This window comes from Podarcis muralis, chromosome 7, assembly GCF_964188315.1.
Source record: "Podarcis muralis chromosome 7, rPodMur119.hap1.1, whole genome shotgun sequence".
Lineage (NCBI taxonomy): Eukaryota > Metazoa > Chordata > Lepidosauria > Squamata > Lacertidae > Podarcis > Podarcis muralis.
The window spans coordinates 12,982,329-12,999,158 of NC_135661.1; the positions used below are offsets into that span (position 1 = coordinate 12,982,329).

The 16,830-nt window shown below is 44.7% G+C and overlaps 1 protein-coding gene across 1 annotated transcript; it reads left to right on the forward strand.

Moving 5' to 3' along the window:
• Positions 1-527: 527 nt before the first annotated feature.
• On the forward strand, positions 528-16,558 carry DUSP11 (dual specificity phosphatase 11). The gene is made up of 10 exons (XM_028741139.2): positions 528-842; positions 2,605-2,680; positions 4,739-4,870; positions 5,972-6,095; positions 6,637-6,697; positions 9,208-9,254; positions 10,869-10,944; positions 13,558-13,683; positions 13,972-14,016; positions 15,103-16,558. The coding sequence occupies exons 1-10, from the start codon at positions 667-669 to the stop codon at positions 15,356-15,358; spliced, it is 1,119 nt and encodes a 372-aa protein (XP_028596972.2). The 5' UTR covers positions 528-666; the 3' UTR covers positions 15,359-16,558.
• The last annotated feature ends 272 nt before the right edge of the window (positions 16,559-16,830 follow it).

Genomic DNA, 16,830 nt, shown 5'->3' on the forward strand with positions numbered 1-16,830 from the left:
TCGGAAGGAACCCCGAGGGTCCCAACCCCCGCAATGCAGGAATCTGAATTAAAGCATGCATGACGGGTGGCCACCCAGCCTCTTCTTAAAAGCCTCCCAGGAAGGCAAGTCCACTACATTCCGAGGGAGTCCTTTCTACTGTCCAACAGAAAGTTCTTCCTGGTGTTTAGTCGGAATCGCCTTTCTTGTAACTTGAAGCCATTGGTCCAGGTCCAGCCTCCGGAGCAGGAGGAAGCAAGCAGGTCTCCTCTGCACGTGGCAGTCCTCGAGATATTGGAAGTTCTCCCCTCAGCCTTCTCTTTTGCAGGCTAAACATGCCAGCTCCCTCCATTAGTCTTCCTCGTGGTTTCCAAACGCAGCGGCGGAGAAGCGCCGCCGGAGAAAGCGGGCTCGCTGCTTTAGTCCTCCTCCCCCTGCTTTCTTTCTCGGCCTGACTCGGGACCCCCTTCCCAGATGAAGCGAGTTCGAGAGGAAGGTGATTCTCGAAGCCAAATAAGACCAGGGAGGGGGAAAGCGACCTTTCTTCTCTGTCCTGCGCAAGAGCACCATTCACACCTTGATGCTCCCGGCGGAGAGGGAAAGGCGCAGTTCTCCTAACTAGCCTGCAGGGGCCGCTGCTGGAGGCGGGCGTCGAGCAGGAGACACCCTTCTCGACGGCCCGCGGGGATGACGTCATCCGAGCGCCGGGGCTCGTCGTGTTTCGTGCCGGGCGTGGGAACCGGAAGTGCTGAAGGAGCAACTGCAGCTTCCCGGCCCGGTAGCGGGTGGCTTGGCGTGGAGAGCGAAACCTTTGGGGGCCTCAGAGCCATGGGGAAGAAGAGTAAGAACGGAGTCCCGGACAGGTGAGCGGTACCTGCCTCGCCCGGGGGTGGACGGGGAGCCCCCGGACAGGTCCTTCCGCGCCCCGTCGTAGTGAGGCGCTGGAGCTGGTATGTGAACCTCTCGCTCCGTCTTGGTCAGCCCCTCGCGTGGGAGGCTCGTGGGAGCTTGTATGTCTGTTACATACCGCTCTTCATCCGAGGATGACAGGGTGGTTAACAACACAAAAACACATAACAAAACAAGGAACATAACACGAAACAAAACCAATAACTCTCCCCCCGCCGTACACTATAAATATATATATATATATATATATATATATATATATGCAGGTTTTGGTGTCCTCGGGTGTCTTCCCGTGTAAAAGTTGGGGTGTCTAGGCGACGTTTCGACGAGGTCTCACTCGTCATCTTCAGGCTGGTGCTTTCGGCTTCTTGTTACTGGAACAGAGCAGGATCTCAGTGTTTGAGTTCCTATAAATACTGTTGAGGGGTGTGGTGTATAGCCTCCAATGTTCTGGGCCGAGAGGAAGTTCCCAGGCTAGTGTGCCTTTTCTTCTTTTGTTCCTTAGTTGCTTGAGGGATATCTTGAGTGATTTCTTGAGTGATATCCTGAGTACCACTTAGGTGGGTCATTAGGTGTGGATTAGTTGCTAAAGCCTTTGTGTCTTGACCTCTTGAACTTTGTGAAGAGTTTTTCTGAGAAGATGGCTGTAGTTGTGCTCTGGCTTGGCTTCGTGTATAGGGGCGAGCTGTGGTTTTGTGGCCTGTGCCAGCCAGATCTGTGTAGGGATTGCAGGGGGGTGCAGCATCCGGAGGTGCCATCATGGTTTGGCTACTGGATGGTGTCTGTAATTTATCTGTGGAGAGGGTCTGGGTTTGGGTCTGGTGTGGTTGATTGGTGATGGCGTTCTGTGTGCCTCTGGATCTTTACGAACTTAATCAGTTCCAGAAGTCCGTTCTTAAACCAAAACCGTTCTTAAACCGAGGTGTGCTTTCCCTCATGAGGCCTCCCGCTGCCGGTGCCCTTCTACCGTTCAGATTCGTTTCTTAGACCAAGGTAAAGTTCGCAAAGTGGGACACTACTTCCGGTTTTGCAGAGTTCGTAAACCGAATCATTCATAAACAGGACTGTTCTTAAACCGAGGTACCACTGTACTTGAAATCCAAGATTTCCAACAGTGCCCTAATGCCATTTCATCCAATCACACCCCAAAGCAGCCACATGATGATTCCTTTAAAAAGTTTTTTTTTTTAATGTTAGTAATTAGGAAAAGTATTGCTTTCATAGGGGTATGTTGTTGTTATTTTTATTATTAATTAAATTTATATACCGGCCATCATCTGAAGATCACAGGGCGGTTGACAGTATAAAAACACAAAAACACATAGCATGCTGTGTTTTGCTCTGGACCACACCAGTGAGCCTTGTCATCTGGGCAGCCCAGGACCTGCATACAGGCAATCCTCATTTTGCACAGGGGTTTCGTTGACCCCAGTTTTTGAGGGTCAAGCCTGCATATCCTTCCTCCCATCCTAGGCTGTATTTTATGGTTGTCTTACAGTAGAATAGATTGGGATCTAGCTTTTGCATGTATAGCTGTCGTTTAGATGCTGTTAGTGTGAATGGTGTTTTAATGTTACCAAAAAGGGCAAATCCCTGTGCTGAACAGAGATCTTCTCCTGTTCTCCTGTTGAATTGTGTCTGCTTTCTCCATCATATTTATGCAGAAGCAGTAAATTCCATTTCATTTCACTTTTAAGTGTAAGGTCTCTCTTCTAGATGGACTCATTACATACCTCTTGGAAAGAGAATACCTGGAACACGCTTTATTGCTTTTAAAGTTCCACTTAAGAAGGTAGGTATGGCATGCAGTTTTTTGGGGGGTGGCTCTATGTCTTATGTAAATGTAAGCTTGCTCTTGGTCTGTTTGCATTGTGCTTTAGTCCAAATTCCAGAGCTCATGTTTTCATCTGAGCAAAGTTCAGTGTATAGCAGTGGTTCCCAGATATTTTTGGGCCACTATTCCTTTAGTTCCATAAACATCTGCAGTGCCCCCTAGCCTATAAAAAGCAGTATTCAGGCCAGAGGTTTGCACAACCCACCAAGGAAAACAGGAACACAATAAATTTCAAGACAGTGACAATTAATTACACATTTATTCAGAATCAATTAAAACTATTTAGTTTAATAAATTCATCAGAATTGATTAACTTGATCCAGTGATAGTTTGATATAGGCTTGGCATATGTCCAGATTTCCGCGGACATACAGTGGTGCCTCGCAAGACGAAAAGAATCCGTTCCGCGATTCTCTTCGTCTAGCGGTTTTTTCGTCTTGCGAAGCAACCCCATTAGCGGCTAAGCGGATTAGCACTTTTAGCGATTTAGCGCTATTAGCGTCTTAGCGGGCTTAGCGGCTAAGCTGTTAAAAGGCTATTAACGGCTTAGTGGCTTCGAAAAAGGGGGGGAGTGGGGGGGAAATGGCGGGACTCGCAAGACGTTTTCGTCTTGCGAAGCAAGCCCATAGGGAAATTCGTCTTGCGAAGCGCCTCCGCAACGGAAAACCCTTTCGTCTTGCGGTTTTTTCGTCTTGCGAGGCATTCGTCTTGCGGGGCACCACTGTATCTGGAATAGTGCAGTTGGCAGCACTGTGTGGGTGGAAATCAATAAAAATGTCCAGGAAAATCCGGACGTATGGCAGCCCATGTCAGCAGTGCTGTTTTTGCTACTTACCCATAAAAATAGCTCCAACCACTTTGCCTCCCCCCCCCCAAAAAAAAAAACCTTTGCCAAAAGAACTCAACAACTTTTCTGTCCGGATTTTCACTGTTCGAAATATGGCAAGCCTATTTTGATGGTAATTCACACCTCCTTTGCTCCCTTGATTCCCCCTTGCCTCTTAGCTCCACCTTACGTAATAACTGCAACCCCAGGTGTACAACTGGCTACTTTGGGAACCTCTAGTGCAGGGGTAGGCAATCTAAGGCCCGTGGGCCAGATGCTGCCCAATCGCCTTCTCAATCCGGCCCATGGACAGTCCGGGAATGAGTGTGTTTTTACATGAGTAGAATGTGACCTTTTATTTAAAATGCATCTCTGGGTTATTTGTGGGGCATAGGAATTCGCGTCGTCCCCCCCCCCCCCCCCGCCCCCAAATATATAGTCCGGCCCACCACATGGTCTGAAGGACAGTGGATCGGCCCATGGCTGAAAAAGGTTGCTGGCCCCTGCGACTAGTATATAGGGTAATTGTATCTATGGTTCTCTTCATAATAGTCTAATTTAGCTTATCTAGCCTTTCCAGTTCCCAGCTGCAAGGATAAACATCCCAGTTCTTGTTGTTGTTGTTTGGTCATTTAGTTGTGTCCGACTCTTCATGACCCCCTGGACCAGAGCATGCCAGCCACTCCTGTCTTCCACTGCCTCCCGCAGTTTGGTCAAACTCATGTTGGTAGCTTCGAGAACACTATCCACCCTTCTCGTCCTCTGCCGTGTCCTTCTCCTTGTGCCCTCAATCTATCCCAGCTCTTATGACTGGCCTAAAACTGTAAAACACAAAAAACACACACATAAAAACACCAGGTCACAAGATATTATGATTACCATTATTTCTGGTAATTTTAGTCCAGTTTAAGATTTTGAGTGTCTTAGACTGCTGAAATAGCTTTAATACTATGTGTGGTAAACTTAAGCAATACAAGGCTATCCGAATACAGTTGTACTCTCCTTTTGATGCTTGTCAGGGGGTCTAGATGCAGCATCCAGTGAAGTAGTTCCATTTGTGCAAGGATTTCTGCCTGTGCAATGGAAACCCATTGTACAAACTGAAATCCTTGTGCTACTATGTTAGACACTACCTTTAGAGTTTAACAGCAACCTATAACTGTTGGTTGAATACTCTACTTTCTTTTCAGACTTTTGATTGGAAACTTGCTCCAAATGAACGGTTTTCTCCATTAGACCTTATTAATCAGGTAACAGAACAGAAAGAAGAACTTGGCTTGGTCATTGACTTAACATACACCACCCGCTATTATGAGCCAGAGGTAAGTTCAGTTTCCCAAACTTATGTGAAAGGGGTAGATACTGTCTTTGGTAGATTTCTCAATGTGGAATTGGTTGTTAGCACTAGAATCTTGTTTGCTGAAAAATTGTTCTGCTAAGAACTGAAACTTTGAAGAAATGGATTAAAGTTCCTTTTCATCATGCAGTAGCTATAAGCAGTGCCATGTGGACTTTTTAAAATGTAGTATTTAGGGGATCAGATGTCAAGTAGATATGACACTCTGGGGAGTTTCTTGTCAAGATGGGTGGAGGTATTCCTCTGATTTTCATTCCTCTGCAAACAACATCACAACAGGCTGAGTTTTCTGCCTGAAAAGAGGGGTGGGGTTTATAAGCAATCCTGGCCATAGCTGTTTTCTAGGAAGCTATAAAAAGCAAGTTGGTTTTGGTTATATTTGTATGATACGGTCATGTGAACAGCTGACCTATAGGCTATAGGAGTATCATGTGACTTTACATCATGGTCTCCAGACCTGCAAGAACACTTCATGATCCAGTAACTGACCTGCAGAAGATGGTGGTTGGCTTTAGGGCAGGTGTGGCAAACTTGCAGCCCATGGACTAAATTTCGTTTACTGCACTGTTTGCTTAAAACCACATCCGCCTAGCCCACACCTGATGTAATATGCAACATCCTGCAGAAAGGAGAATCAAGTTCAGTTCTGGTTGGTCACAATCTCACCTCACCCCTGTGGGTTAACTTCGACATCTGGGTTAATCACCCACCTGTCAAAGTTGGCCCATGAGGTAGGGAATGATAAAGATCTGACCTACTGGGCCAAAAAGATTCCTCACACCTGCTTTAGGGTAGTGGACAGGGCTACAGAAGGAGTATTGAAAAAAAAATTCCTTTTGTGACCCAGGGAGAATTTCTAACTGGTTTGCTGGCTTGACTCTAGTCAGACTAGGTGGGTGAGGGGATTCCATTCTGAGCTGCCTGGGAAGAAAGTGAGTGCTGAAAGTATGGAGATGTGTGCTGCAATTTTTAAAAATACTCTCTGCATTTAAACCCGGGAATAGTCCTGTGTGGTTGGCTTGTTTGGTGTACATTGCAACTATTTGTGTTTCATATGTTCTTGCAGGAGCTCCTAGGCACGACGCAGTACTGTAAAATTGTAACTGTTGGCCATGAAGTACCAAATAATGAGACAGTGTTTGAATTTAAAAGCGCTGTTAAAAAGTTCCTGATGGAGAATCAACATAATGGTGAGCATGATCTCATGGGTTGAAACTGGATTTATCTAAGACAGCAGAGCAGTTTTGAATTGTGTGGCATGTCTTTTTTATTTTAGTTGGATAGATGCTTTAGCTGTTGGCTGGCTGAACCATGCCATGGTGGAAATGTACATGGTGGAAACAGGCATGTTACTGTCCCCACCGGCTTGCAGTTTAAAGGTGGATATTGGGGAAGGGAGGAAGGAGGGGAGAAAACTTGCCAATCTACCCTTGGCAGCCAATCTGGAAGCTAAGTTCCTGCTCTTTATGAATGGAAGCACTAGGGTACTCTTTCTAGCTTCTGATGCATGGCAAAACTTTACATGAATTTGCTTTTTCAGAGTTGCTGTGTATAACTGTGTTTGTGCACTGCAGAGATTAGTGTTTTATCTAACACTTGACCATAAATATCATTATCTCCAAACAATTGTGGCGAATGTCAGACAGTACCTGACAAGCAACTTGATGAAGAATAAAGTTGCCTCTGCAGCTGAGCCTTTGTTAAACCAGTTTGTGCTTCCAATTTCCCTAGACAAGCTTATTGGAGTTCACTGCACACATGGCTTGAATCGAACTGGTTACCTTGTTTGCAGGTAAGTTGCTCTTGAAACAAATCCAGGTCAGCGGTCTAGTTTGATAGTTGGAACATGTTATAAAAATGAATAATTGAGTATCTGCCACAAGGGTTCTTGCTTCAGTGTAAATTCAATAAATCCTCCTGGATTGAAGTGTTCATTTGTTTACATGTTTACAGTGGTGCCCCGCAAGACGAATGCCTCGCAAGACGGAAAACCCGCTAGACGAAAGGGTTTTCCGTTTTGGAGGTGTTTCGCAAAACGAATTTCCTATGGGCTTGCTTCGCAAGACGAAAATGTCTTGTGAGTTCCTGCAGGTTCCCCCCCCCCCTTTTTCCCAAGCCACTAAGCTGCTTATCAGCTGATCCGCTAAGCCGCTAAGCTGCTTAACAGCTGATCCGCTAAGCCGCTTAACAGCTGATCGCTAAGCCGTTTAACAGCTGATCGCTAAGCCGCTTATCAGCTGATCTGCTAAGCCGCTTAACAGCTGATCCGCTAAGCCTGATCCGCTAAGCCCGCTAAACCGCTAATAGCGCTAATCCGCTAAGCCGCTAATGGGCTTGCTTCGCAAGACGAAGAGAATCGCGGAACGGATTCTTTTCGTCTTGCGAGGCACCACTGTATATAAAAGGGCTTTCTTCCATGCATTAGTCAGTTAAGCTGGTGGGTTGTGACGTGAAGCTGGATCATAGCTTAACCAAAGATGGGTCATGTCAGCGGTCCGATTATTTCCCTGTAGTTTTAATAGTTTTAAGAAGAGATAAAAGGAGAGATGGCCATAGGGCCCATATTCTATATTTATCAAATTTGCCTAAGTTGCAACTTGGAATTAAAGGTATGTTCTGAGTTTGAAAAGGTTGGAGAAACTGTCCTACATAATTATACTTCTAAGAGTGAGGTGATATTTTGTTTCTTATAAAATAAAATGTTGTGGTTTTGTGGATTTAGCCAGGCTGTCACTGTTATCCCACAGGGTTTATCTCAATTTTAGGTTTTTTTAAGCTGGCCAGGAGACCATGGAGACTTCCCAGCTGACCCCAAAACATAGATTCAGAATACCCTTCATTTAACCCTTTATTAATACACTCCTTCAGAATAATTATGAGATGGGATTAAACTAACTTTTACTTAGAGTTAATAATAATAATAATAATAACAATAATAATGTATTTATACCCTGCCCATCTGGCTGGGCCTCCCCAGCCACTCTGGGTGGCTTCCAACCAGATATTAAAAACACAATACAACATTAAAAATTTAAAACTCCCTAAACAGGGCTGCCTTCAGATGTCTTTTAAAAGTGAGATAGTAGCTTATTGCCTTGACATCTGATGGGAGGGCATTCCACAGGGCAGGCGCCACCACCAAGAAGGCCCTCTGTCTGGTTCCCTGAAATTAATGGCCATGGCTAACTTAGGTTTATTAATTTCAGTGGATGTACTCTAGTAAAAGATAATTGACTACAACTCATGGCTTTTACAGCACTTTAAAATAGAACACAGCAGACAGCATGGTGTAGGTTCCTAAGACACTGCTGTCTTTTAATTCTGTTTTGAGTGATGTTTTAACTATTCCATTATGTGCAGTATTTTGAATGTTGTTGGCTATCCTGAGCTTCCTTTCAAGAGGAACAACAGGTATAAATCTAATGAAATAAGTTTGAATTCTATAAATCTAGCATCCATAGATAGTTTTAAATCTTAGCATGCTCTAATACCACGCTGTTTGGGTGATCAAACCAATGTAGTTGGTGTAAATCTTACAAAAACCCCAGATATGTAGTCTGAAGTGATGATTAATACAACTCGAGTATGTAGGTGGTGCCTCTTATAGGCAGTTCTGGGCCTTTCCCCCTTCTATTATTATCTGTTGGTCCAAAGTGCAGGGCAGTAATCTTAGGTATTAGCATGCTAGTATTTCTAGAGAAATACAAAGGTCCGTATAGTTAAAGCCTTGGTTTTCCCAGTAGTGATGTATGGAAGTGAGAGCTGGACCATAAAGAAGGCTGATCGCCGAAGAATGGATGCTTTTGAATTATGGTGCTGGAGAAGACTCTTGAGAGTCCCATGGACTGCAAGAAGATCAAACTCATCCATTCTTAAGGAAATCAGCTCTGAGTGCTCACTGGAAGGACAGATCCTGAAGCTGAGGCTCCAGTACTTTGGCCACCTCATGAGAAGAGAAGACTCCCTGGAGAAGACACTGATGCTGGGAAAGATGGAGGGCACAAGGAGAAGGGGGCGACAGAGGACGAGATGGTTGGATAGTGTTTTCGAGGTTACCAGCATGAGTTTGACCAAACTGCGGGAGGTAGTGGAGGACAGAGGTGCCTGGCGTGCTCTGGTCCATGGGGTCACGAAGAGTCGGACACGACTAAACGACTAAACAACAACATTTCTAGAGAAATACAGGTTTATTGTTTTTAAAGAAATTACATACAGCCTGTTGCCTTCAAACTTTCTATCATTGACTTCTGTTCCTATGAACGCTCATTTTTCTATAGCTAAAAATCTTGCTGTTCTCTTAAGGTACCTAATTGATGTTGAAGGAATGGATCCCAACATGGCAATAGAATGTAAGCATTGCGTTCTTTTTTGTTGAGTTGGGGCATTTGATGGTTTCCCCCACCACACCCCAAAGCTGCCTCATTAACTTCAGGTTGGAAACCGGTTCAACATAAGTCTGTGTTAAGCTAGAGCTTATGTAGTAGATACCCACAGCTCTCCTCTTGACATTGAGACTTTACTAGAAGGACACATGTAGAATTTATATTGCATTGAGTTAAACAGATATGCTGGTAGGGACTGATACACTCTTCCCAAGTTTTCCATAGGTCCCTTCTCATATGACCTGTTTTGTTTTGTTTTTTCCTTGTTTCACTTGGAACGTGAGCATTGTGCCATTAAAAATGGATTGAGAGCTGATGTCATAGGTGAGCTGGAAAGTCAGGTTTCATTTCAGCCACAAATTTTTAAAGTGGCCTCAGGCAAGCCACATTTCTCTCAGTGCATCTGCCCATCTGCATTTTCCAGTCTGTAGTATAGGGATCTCTGGTTGTTGGATTAATGATGATAATACAGTAGTTCTCAGGCATCCTGCTTTCAGGAAACCATTTCTGAATCCAGTCATCTACCAAGGAACTGGTCTGCATTTCTCCCAGAACCTCAACCCTTGGCTGAGGATTCAGGGACATTTTCCTGGGTACATAAGAGTGCTGGCTAGGTCTATTGGGAGTCCCATTGCCCTCAGCAAATCTACACTTCCGGAGGCGGCGCGAAACGGTAATGGCGGTCCTCTTCACTCTCTGAAGAGGGGCTCCGCGGAAAAGGGTCGCACGCTGCGGCATAGCGGCGACCCATCAAGAAAAATGACTGGCAGAATCCGAGATTTGGGCGAGGAAACAATGGAAGAGGATTGGAAAAAATTTAAGGACTATTTGCAAAAACATTATAAGTTGTACGAATGTTAAGAAATACGCACGATTAGGAAATTTTGCTTTAGCCACTTGATTAGGTAAACTGAAAATTAAGACAAGAAAAAAGAGGTGGTAATATGAAACAATTTTATTATGTTAATTTTAAATGTACAAAGTTGGGATATAACATTGTGAATTTAGAAACATAATAACTGAAAGATACAGTAAGTTAAGAAACAAGGTAACAAATTGCTGAAACTTTTATTGCAAAGAACGCAGAGTCTGGAGGATGTGGGGAAGTCCATTTGGAATATTGGAAAAACTATCGAAAGTTGGATTGTAATAATCTTTTTATCATTTTTCTTTGGTTTTGTTTCTGGTATTTTCTTACTTCAATCTTGTGTTTATGACCCTAAGAAAAGAAACTCAATAAAAAATATTTTCCATTGCCCTGAGCAAATCTAGAATGCACCTAGAACACAGACCCAGCACTCCATTGCAACTACTATTGATTGTTTCATTGGGGAAATCACTGGACTCCCTGGAATCCGCTTTGAAAGCCATAGCCTTTGTGCATGCGGGAACACTCTTTAAGTATTTGAATATTGGCAAGTAATAGCCTGATGTGGTGCTGCTTATGCTTAAAGTGACTTGATGGGAGGAATGGGGTCTTTCTGTAGAAATAACTGTTGCCACCAAATCTTGTGTGTGATGGGGCTTACTTCAAAGTAAATGTGCACAGAATTGCACTGTAAACCTTGCTTTCTCTCTTAGTGTTTAACAGGTGCAGGGGGCACTCAATAGAAAGGAAGAACTACATTGAAGCCCTTAGGGGAGGATCTGGCAGAAGGCAAGTCATTTTTCTGTTCCTCTTGCTTTATTTAACTATTGCTTTTGTTTGGAAGAAGCGGGAACTAGTTGCAGAAAAAGGTTCTGCTGTAGCATCTGCCACTAATTTTTCCATCAGAGTACTTGTTCAGGAAACTACTGGGATTGTAGGACCCTCAGATCAAAAGCCCTACAGGCCCTGAGTTTGGATCCCTTTGCAAATCAACAATTTCTCTTGTCTCGTGCCACAGACACAAGGCAGGTATTATAACAGAGGAGTTTACAAGAAAACAGACACAGTGTGCTGCAGAGGAAGTCAAAAGGGACACATTTGTAATGGGCAGAGGAAAGGAGGACACACCCCTTAAAAACCTTCCCAATCCCAGAAGGCCGTACTGAGAATGTCATCTGAAGACCTTCTGACACTGAGGATTGTTGATATTTTACTGTCTTTGACATTAGCTATTTTTAGGTACTGTAATCCACCCTGCAGTCTTACAATGAAAGGCAGGATTTTAGTTTTCTAAATAAAGGAAACAGGGTAAAAAGGCAAAGGTAAAGGACCCATGGAGGGTTAAATCCAGTCAGATTCAACTGTGGGGTACAGTGCTCATCTGCACTTTTAGGCTGAGGTTGCTGGCGTTTCTCCACAGACAGCTTTTCTGGGTCATGTGGCCAACATGACTAAACCGCTTCTGGCGAAACAGGACACCATGACATGTGCCAGAGCGCATGGAAACACCATTTACCTTCCTGCAGCATAGGTACCTATAAATCTACTTGCACTGGCATGCTTTTGAACTGCTGGGTTGGCAGGAGCTGGGACAAAGCTACAGGAGCTCACCCCATCGTGCAGATTCAAACTGCCAACCTTACAATCGGCAAGCCCAAGAGGCTTGGTGGTTTAGAGCACAGTGCCACCTGTGTCCCCTAAAGGGGCAGTTGGAAACCTGTTTGAAAACATTTCTTGTTTCCCCATAACTGTTTTAGAGATCCCTTTTTCATAACTTTACACCACAAATAGCCCTGTGTACTAGTAAAGTCATTTTCTAAAGTGCCAATGCTTAAAATACAGTGGTGCCTCGCAAGACGAAAAGAATCCGTTCCGCGATTCTCTTCGTCTAGCGGTTTTTTCGTCTTGCGATGCAACCCTATTAGCGGCTAAGCGGATTAGCGCTATTAGCGCTATTAGCGGCTTAGCGGCTATTAAAGGATTAGTGGCTAAGCTGCTAAAAGGCTATTAGCGGCTTAGCGGCTTAGAAAAAGGGGGGGAGCGGGGGGGGGAAATCGCAAGACTAGCAAGACGTTTCGTCTTGCGAAGCAAGCCCATAGGGAAAACCGTCTTGCGAAGCAACTCAGAAACGGAAAACCCTTTGGTCTAGCGGGTTTTCCGTCTTGCGAGGCATTTGTCTTGCGGGGCACCACTGTAGTCAAATCGACCCTATCCACACAAGCAGTTAAAGTATTCACATGTATGGGAGAATTCCAGGAATTGCAGAAAACCTTTAGAAGGCAGAAAGACCTGTATGAGGGGGATGACTCAAAACAGCCCAGTGAAGACTGGGCATCCTCAGTGGCAGAATGCTGAGTGAGGAATAGAAATGGAATGGAATATCCTGAATGAAAGCATGTTATTGCTGGCTAGAAGAACACAAGTACTCCACACTGCTACACGTGTTGTAGGTCCCACTTGTAGCCTCACAATTTCCAATGGAAATACCTTAATGGCTATTCCAAAGGTTCTTCCCTCCCCATATGAACTGACTTCATTGTAAGAGGAAGCCAAATGAGACGTCAGCTTGCCAATATGTTTCTTCACTGTGATTTTATGTATTTTCGTTGTAAACCGCTTCAATATATTTTCTGTGAACTAGCAACCTATAAATAAACAGGACCACAATGACTGCCTCTCTCCATATGAAGAGACTCAGACCCTGCAATCATTATCTGAGTCCCTTCTTCATGGGACCCTTTCTGTGATGGCTCACCTGACGCCTTCGTCACATATATTTAGGCACCAGGCAAAAACATTCCTCTTCTCCCAAGCCTCTGGCTAATTAAACAAACTATGGCCTTTTAAACTGTGTGTTTGGGTGTATTGTTTTTGTTTGTTACTATGATACATGTTTTTGTGTTTTTATATTTTATATTTGATCCTTGGTATAAAGGGCGGTGGGACGCGGGTGGCGCTGTGGGTAAAAGCCTCAGCGCCTAGGACTTGCCGATCGAAAGGTCGGCGGTTCGAATCCCCGCAGCGGGGTGTGCTCCCGTTGCTCGGTCCCAGCGCCTGCCAACCTAGCAGTTCAAAAGCACCCCCGGGTGCAAGTAGATAAATAGGGACCGCTTACTAGCGGGAAGGTAAACGGCGTTCCGTGTGCTGCGCTGGCTTGCCAGATGCAGCTTTGTCACACTGGCCACGTGACCCGGAAGTGTCTGCGGACAGCGCTGGCCCTCGGCCTCTTGAGTGAGATGGGCGCACAACCCCAGAGTCTGCCAAGACTGGCCCGTACGGGCAGGGGTACCTTTACCTTTACCTTTATAAAGGGCGGTATAGATGTTTAATAAATAATAAGAATATACCCCTATGAAAACAATACTTTTCCTAACTACTAACATTAAAAAACTCTTTTTAAAGGAATCATCATATGGCTGCTTCAGGACATGGTTGGATGAAAGGGTACTATGGCCCTGTTGGAAATCCTGCATTTGAAGCAACATACAGTCAGCAACATTTGCAGCAGTTCTCACTGGAAACACCAAGGTCTCATTTTTTGCTTTCTAGACATCCAGTATGGTCAAGTGAAAATGGAACTTTATGCGTAAAATAGGGACACCCTGCTCCTGTTGAGGGAAATGATTGAATTCTGCCATTTACATGGTTCAAAGGCTACCCTTGATGAGCAGCCATCTCTTCAGCTCCTAAGTAATACGGGTTAAAGCCAGGGTTGCCTTGCAGGAATGCGAAGAGCAACTTTTCTCTTAGGCTTAGCCACTTGGGCTCGGGCACTTGAACCATACCGTTCTTGCAGTCTTTCTCATTCTTTTACAGGCACTTCCCACCAAGGAGAGGAAGGGGTGGACAAAACCCACAGAGGTAAGAAAGTGGGGGTTCCAGGGAACTTCTGAACACATGTTGTGTCTAGTCAAGGGCAGTTCATGTTCTGCAGGACAAAAAAATACCGTATTTTTTGCTCTATAAGACTCACTTTTTCCCTCCTAAAAAGTAAGGGGAAATGTGTGTGCATCTTATGGAGCGAATGCAAGCTGCGCAGCTATCCCAGAAGCCAGAACAGCAAGAGGGATTGCTGCTTTTACTGCACAGTAAAACAAGTGCAGTAAAAAACAAGATGGATGATTACAACTTAAAAAACAAAAATAAAATACAACATTAAAATAATGGAACATTAAAATATTAAAATGTAGCCTCATCGCAGGAGGAGAAGGAAAAGAAAAAAGAATGAGAGGGAGGGAATCAAATTGGCTCCAAGCCAAAGGCCAGGCAGAAGAACTCTGTCTTACAGGCCCTGCGGAAAGAAATCAGATCCTGCAGGGCCCTGGCCTCGTGAGGCAGAGCGTTCCACCAGGTCGGAGCCAGAGTTGAAAAGGCCCTGGCTCTGGTTGAAGCCAATCTAACTTCCTTAGGGCCTGGGACCACTAGGGTGTTGTTATTTATGGACCTTGAGGCTCTCCGTGGGGCATACCGGGAGAGGCGGTCCCGTAGGTACGAGGGTCCTAGGCCGTGAAGGGCTTTAAAGGTCAAAACCAGCACTTTAAACCTGACCCTGTACTCTACCGGGAGCCAGTGCAGTTTGAAAAGCACTAGGTGAATATGCTCCCATGGCAGAGACCCCGTGAGGAGCCTCGCTGCTGCATTCTGCACCCGCTGGAGTTTCTGGGACAGCTTCAAGGGCAGCCCCGCGTAGAGCGAATTACAGTAGTCAAGCCTGGAGGTGACCGTCGCATGGATCACTGTGGCCAGGTCGGGGCGGGAAAGGTAAGGGACCAACTGCTTGATGCGGCGAAGGTGGGAAAATGTTGCCTTGGCTGTTGCTGTAACTTGCGCCTCCATGGAAGGAAGCAGACTCAGAAGGCTCCGATTATAGCATGGGTTGGAGTGTTGTGGTGCAGGCTCTTCAATACCACTTGGCTCTGCTCTGAAATTTGGTGCTTTCTCTTTCAGAAAACCCTATCATACCAATCACAGAAACCTCATCGACTGTTATGACAGTGGTCAGTCTGTTTACCATCCTCAGTACCTCCCTACAGCTGACATCACTCACCAAGGATTGGATTACTCTGTTAGGTCCAGCCAGGGGCTACACTATTCATCTTACCAGCAACAACTGCAAGGACATGCGGGGCCTCATTTTCCAGTGCAGAGTCCTCATTATCCACAGCAACAAGGCCGATATAAAATATACAGACGGGACCGTTGAAAACTATGTTGATGGAAACCTAACAGGCAAGGAGGACACAATCTCATACTAATAAACATACAGTAAATGAATTATTGCCTTGCGATTTAGCCAGCAGATGAGACCCAACAGGTTACAGTTATTATTGTTTATTTATTACTCACCTTCACTCTGTGGTTCCAGGGCAGGACCACTTTGTACCACATCACACCAATGCTGTGTAGTTTTCCTTTTGTGATTGCTTACCAGCAAGATGTAGCCATTCCAGCCATTAAACGAATTCATAATTGATAAGCGCTTATTGGCTGGTCTCCTGAAATGTCTCTTATTAAAGTCATGTTTCGGAGTTATAAGGCGGCTCAGTGCAGAAGCTGCTTCCACAAATGTTAGCAAACTGACCTCAACATTTGTGTTAAAGAAAGATTACTTTCCCCTGCTCTTGACATGACCCTCCCAAGAGGAAAATGGACTTGGTCCTTTCAAAATGGATTTCTGGCTCATAAATCAGTTCAACTCCAGTTTGCAACCAGATTCAATGAACTAGTTGCTGCTTTCTCCGTAACCTGGGAACTTTTCCTGTAGTCCTATAGGGATGCTGTCAGTTGTACCAATCAATGTGTTTTCATATGTAACGGAAGCTGTGTGGGTTTGGACCATGTAGAACCAGCGCTACCCTATAATGAAACTTACAGTAATCCCTCGTTTTATACATGGGTTTGGTTCCAAGGATTATGTACAATCACCAACATCATGTATAGGGCGTGATTTTTTAAAAAGCTCTTTGTACACCAGGTAACCCCAAATGGATCTGGCGCAAAAAAATGCTTTTAAACTTTCTGCCTTGCTTCAGACTGGAGTTGCCCAATTGATTTGTTGCTGTTTCAACAAGTTCACCTTCAGCCATGTTTGGCTGAAATTGTGCAGGTCAAATGTGTGTAAAATGAGGGGTTACTGTACCAGGTTTGGGAATTTTCTAATCTTGGGTTTTTGTTTTCTTTTGCCTTCTATTACATAACAGATGTCTCATTTGCATTGATCTATTGGAGTTGATATTTCACATACACTGTATTATTATGCCGTGGGGGTGGAGTATCTGTACCTGATACTACCCTCAAATTTAATTGTCATGTGCAAATCTTTTGTAAGCTGCAGTGAGAGCCTCTTGGGGCTATGGAGCAGAACATAAATGCTGTATTCTAAATAAATAATAGCTGTATCCTCCATGAATCTTGTCTCCTATCAAAGCTAGGGTGGGAGCTACCACCACCTCTTCTGAAAGTGAATTCCATAGTATTAGTTATGTACTGGATGAAGACATTTCCGGTGCTCATTGTTCAGTGACATTTTGGTTGGTCGTAATGAGGCTGGCCATGGGCCCTGCTTTACAGAGGATGGGCCTTAGTCTGAAGATCTGTCAGAGGAGGACAGGCCCTCTGGTCTGGTTTAAAGATAACCAGAAGGAAGGAAAGCACAATTTTTTGACAGGGTGGTGC

Excerpts from the sequence above, each read along its gene's own strand:
- DUSP11 (XM_028741139.2), top strand. The coding sequence starts at position 667 with ATGACGTCATCCGAGCGCCGGGGCTCGTCGTGTTTCGTGCCGGGCGTG. Across the intron at positions 2,681-4,738 it reads TTAAAGTTCCACTTAAGAAG|ACTTTTGATTGGAAACTTGC; the intron begins GTAGGTATGGCA and ends CTTTCTTTTCAG. Across the intron at positions 6,698-9,207 it reads ACTGGTTACCTTGTTTGCAG|GTACCTAATTGATGTTGAAG; the intron begins GTAAGTTGCTCT and ends TGTTCTCTTAAG.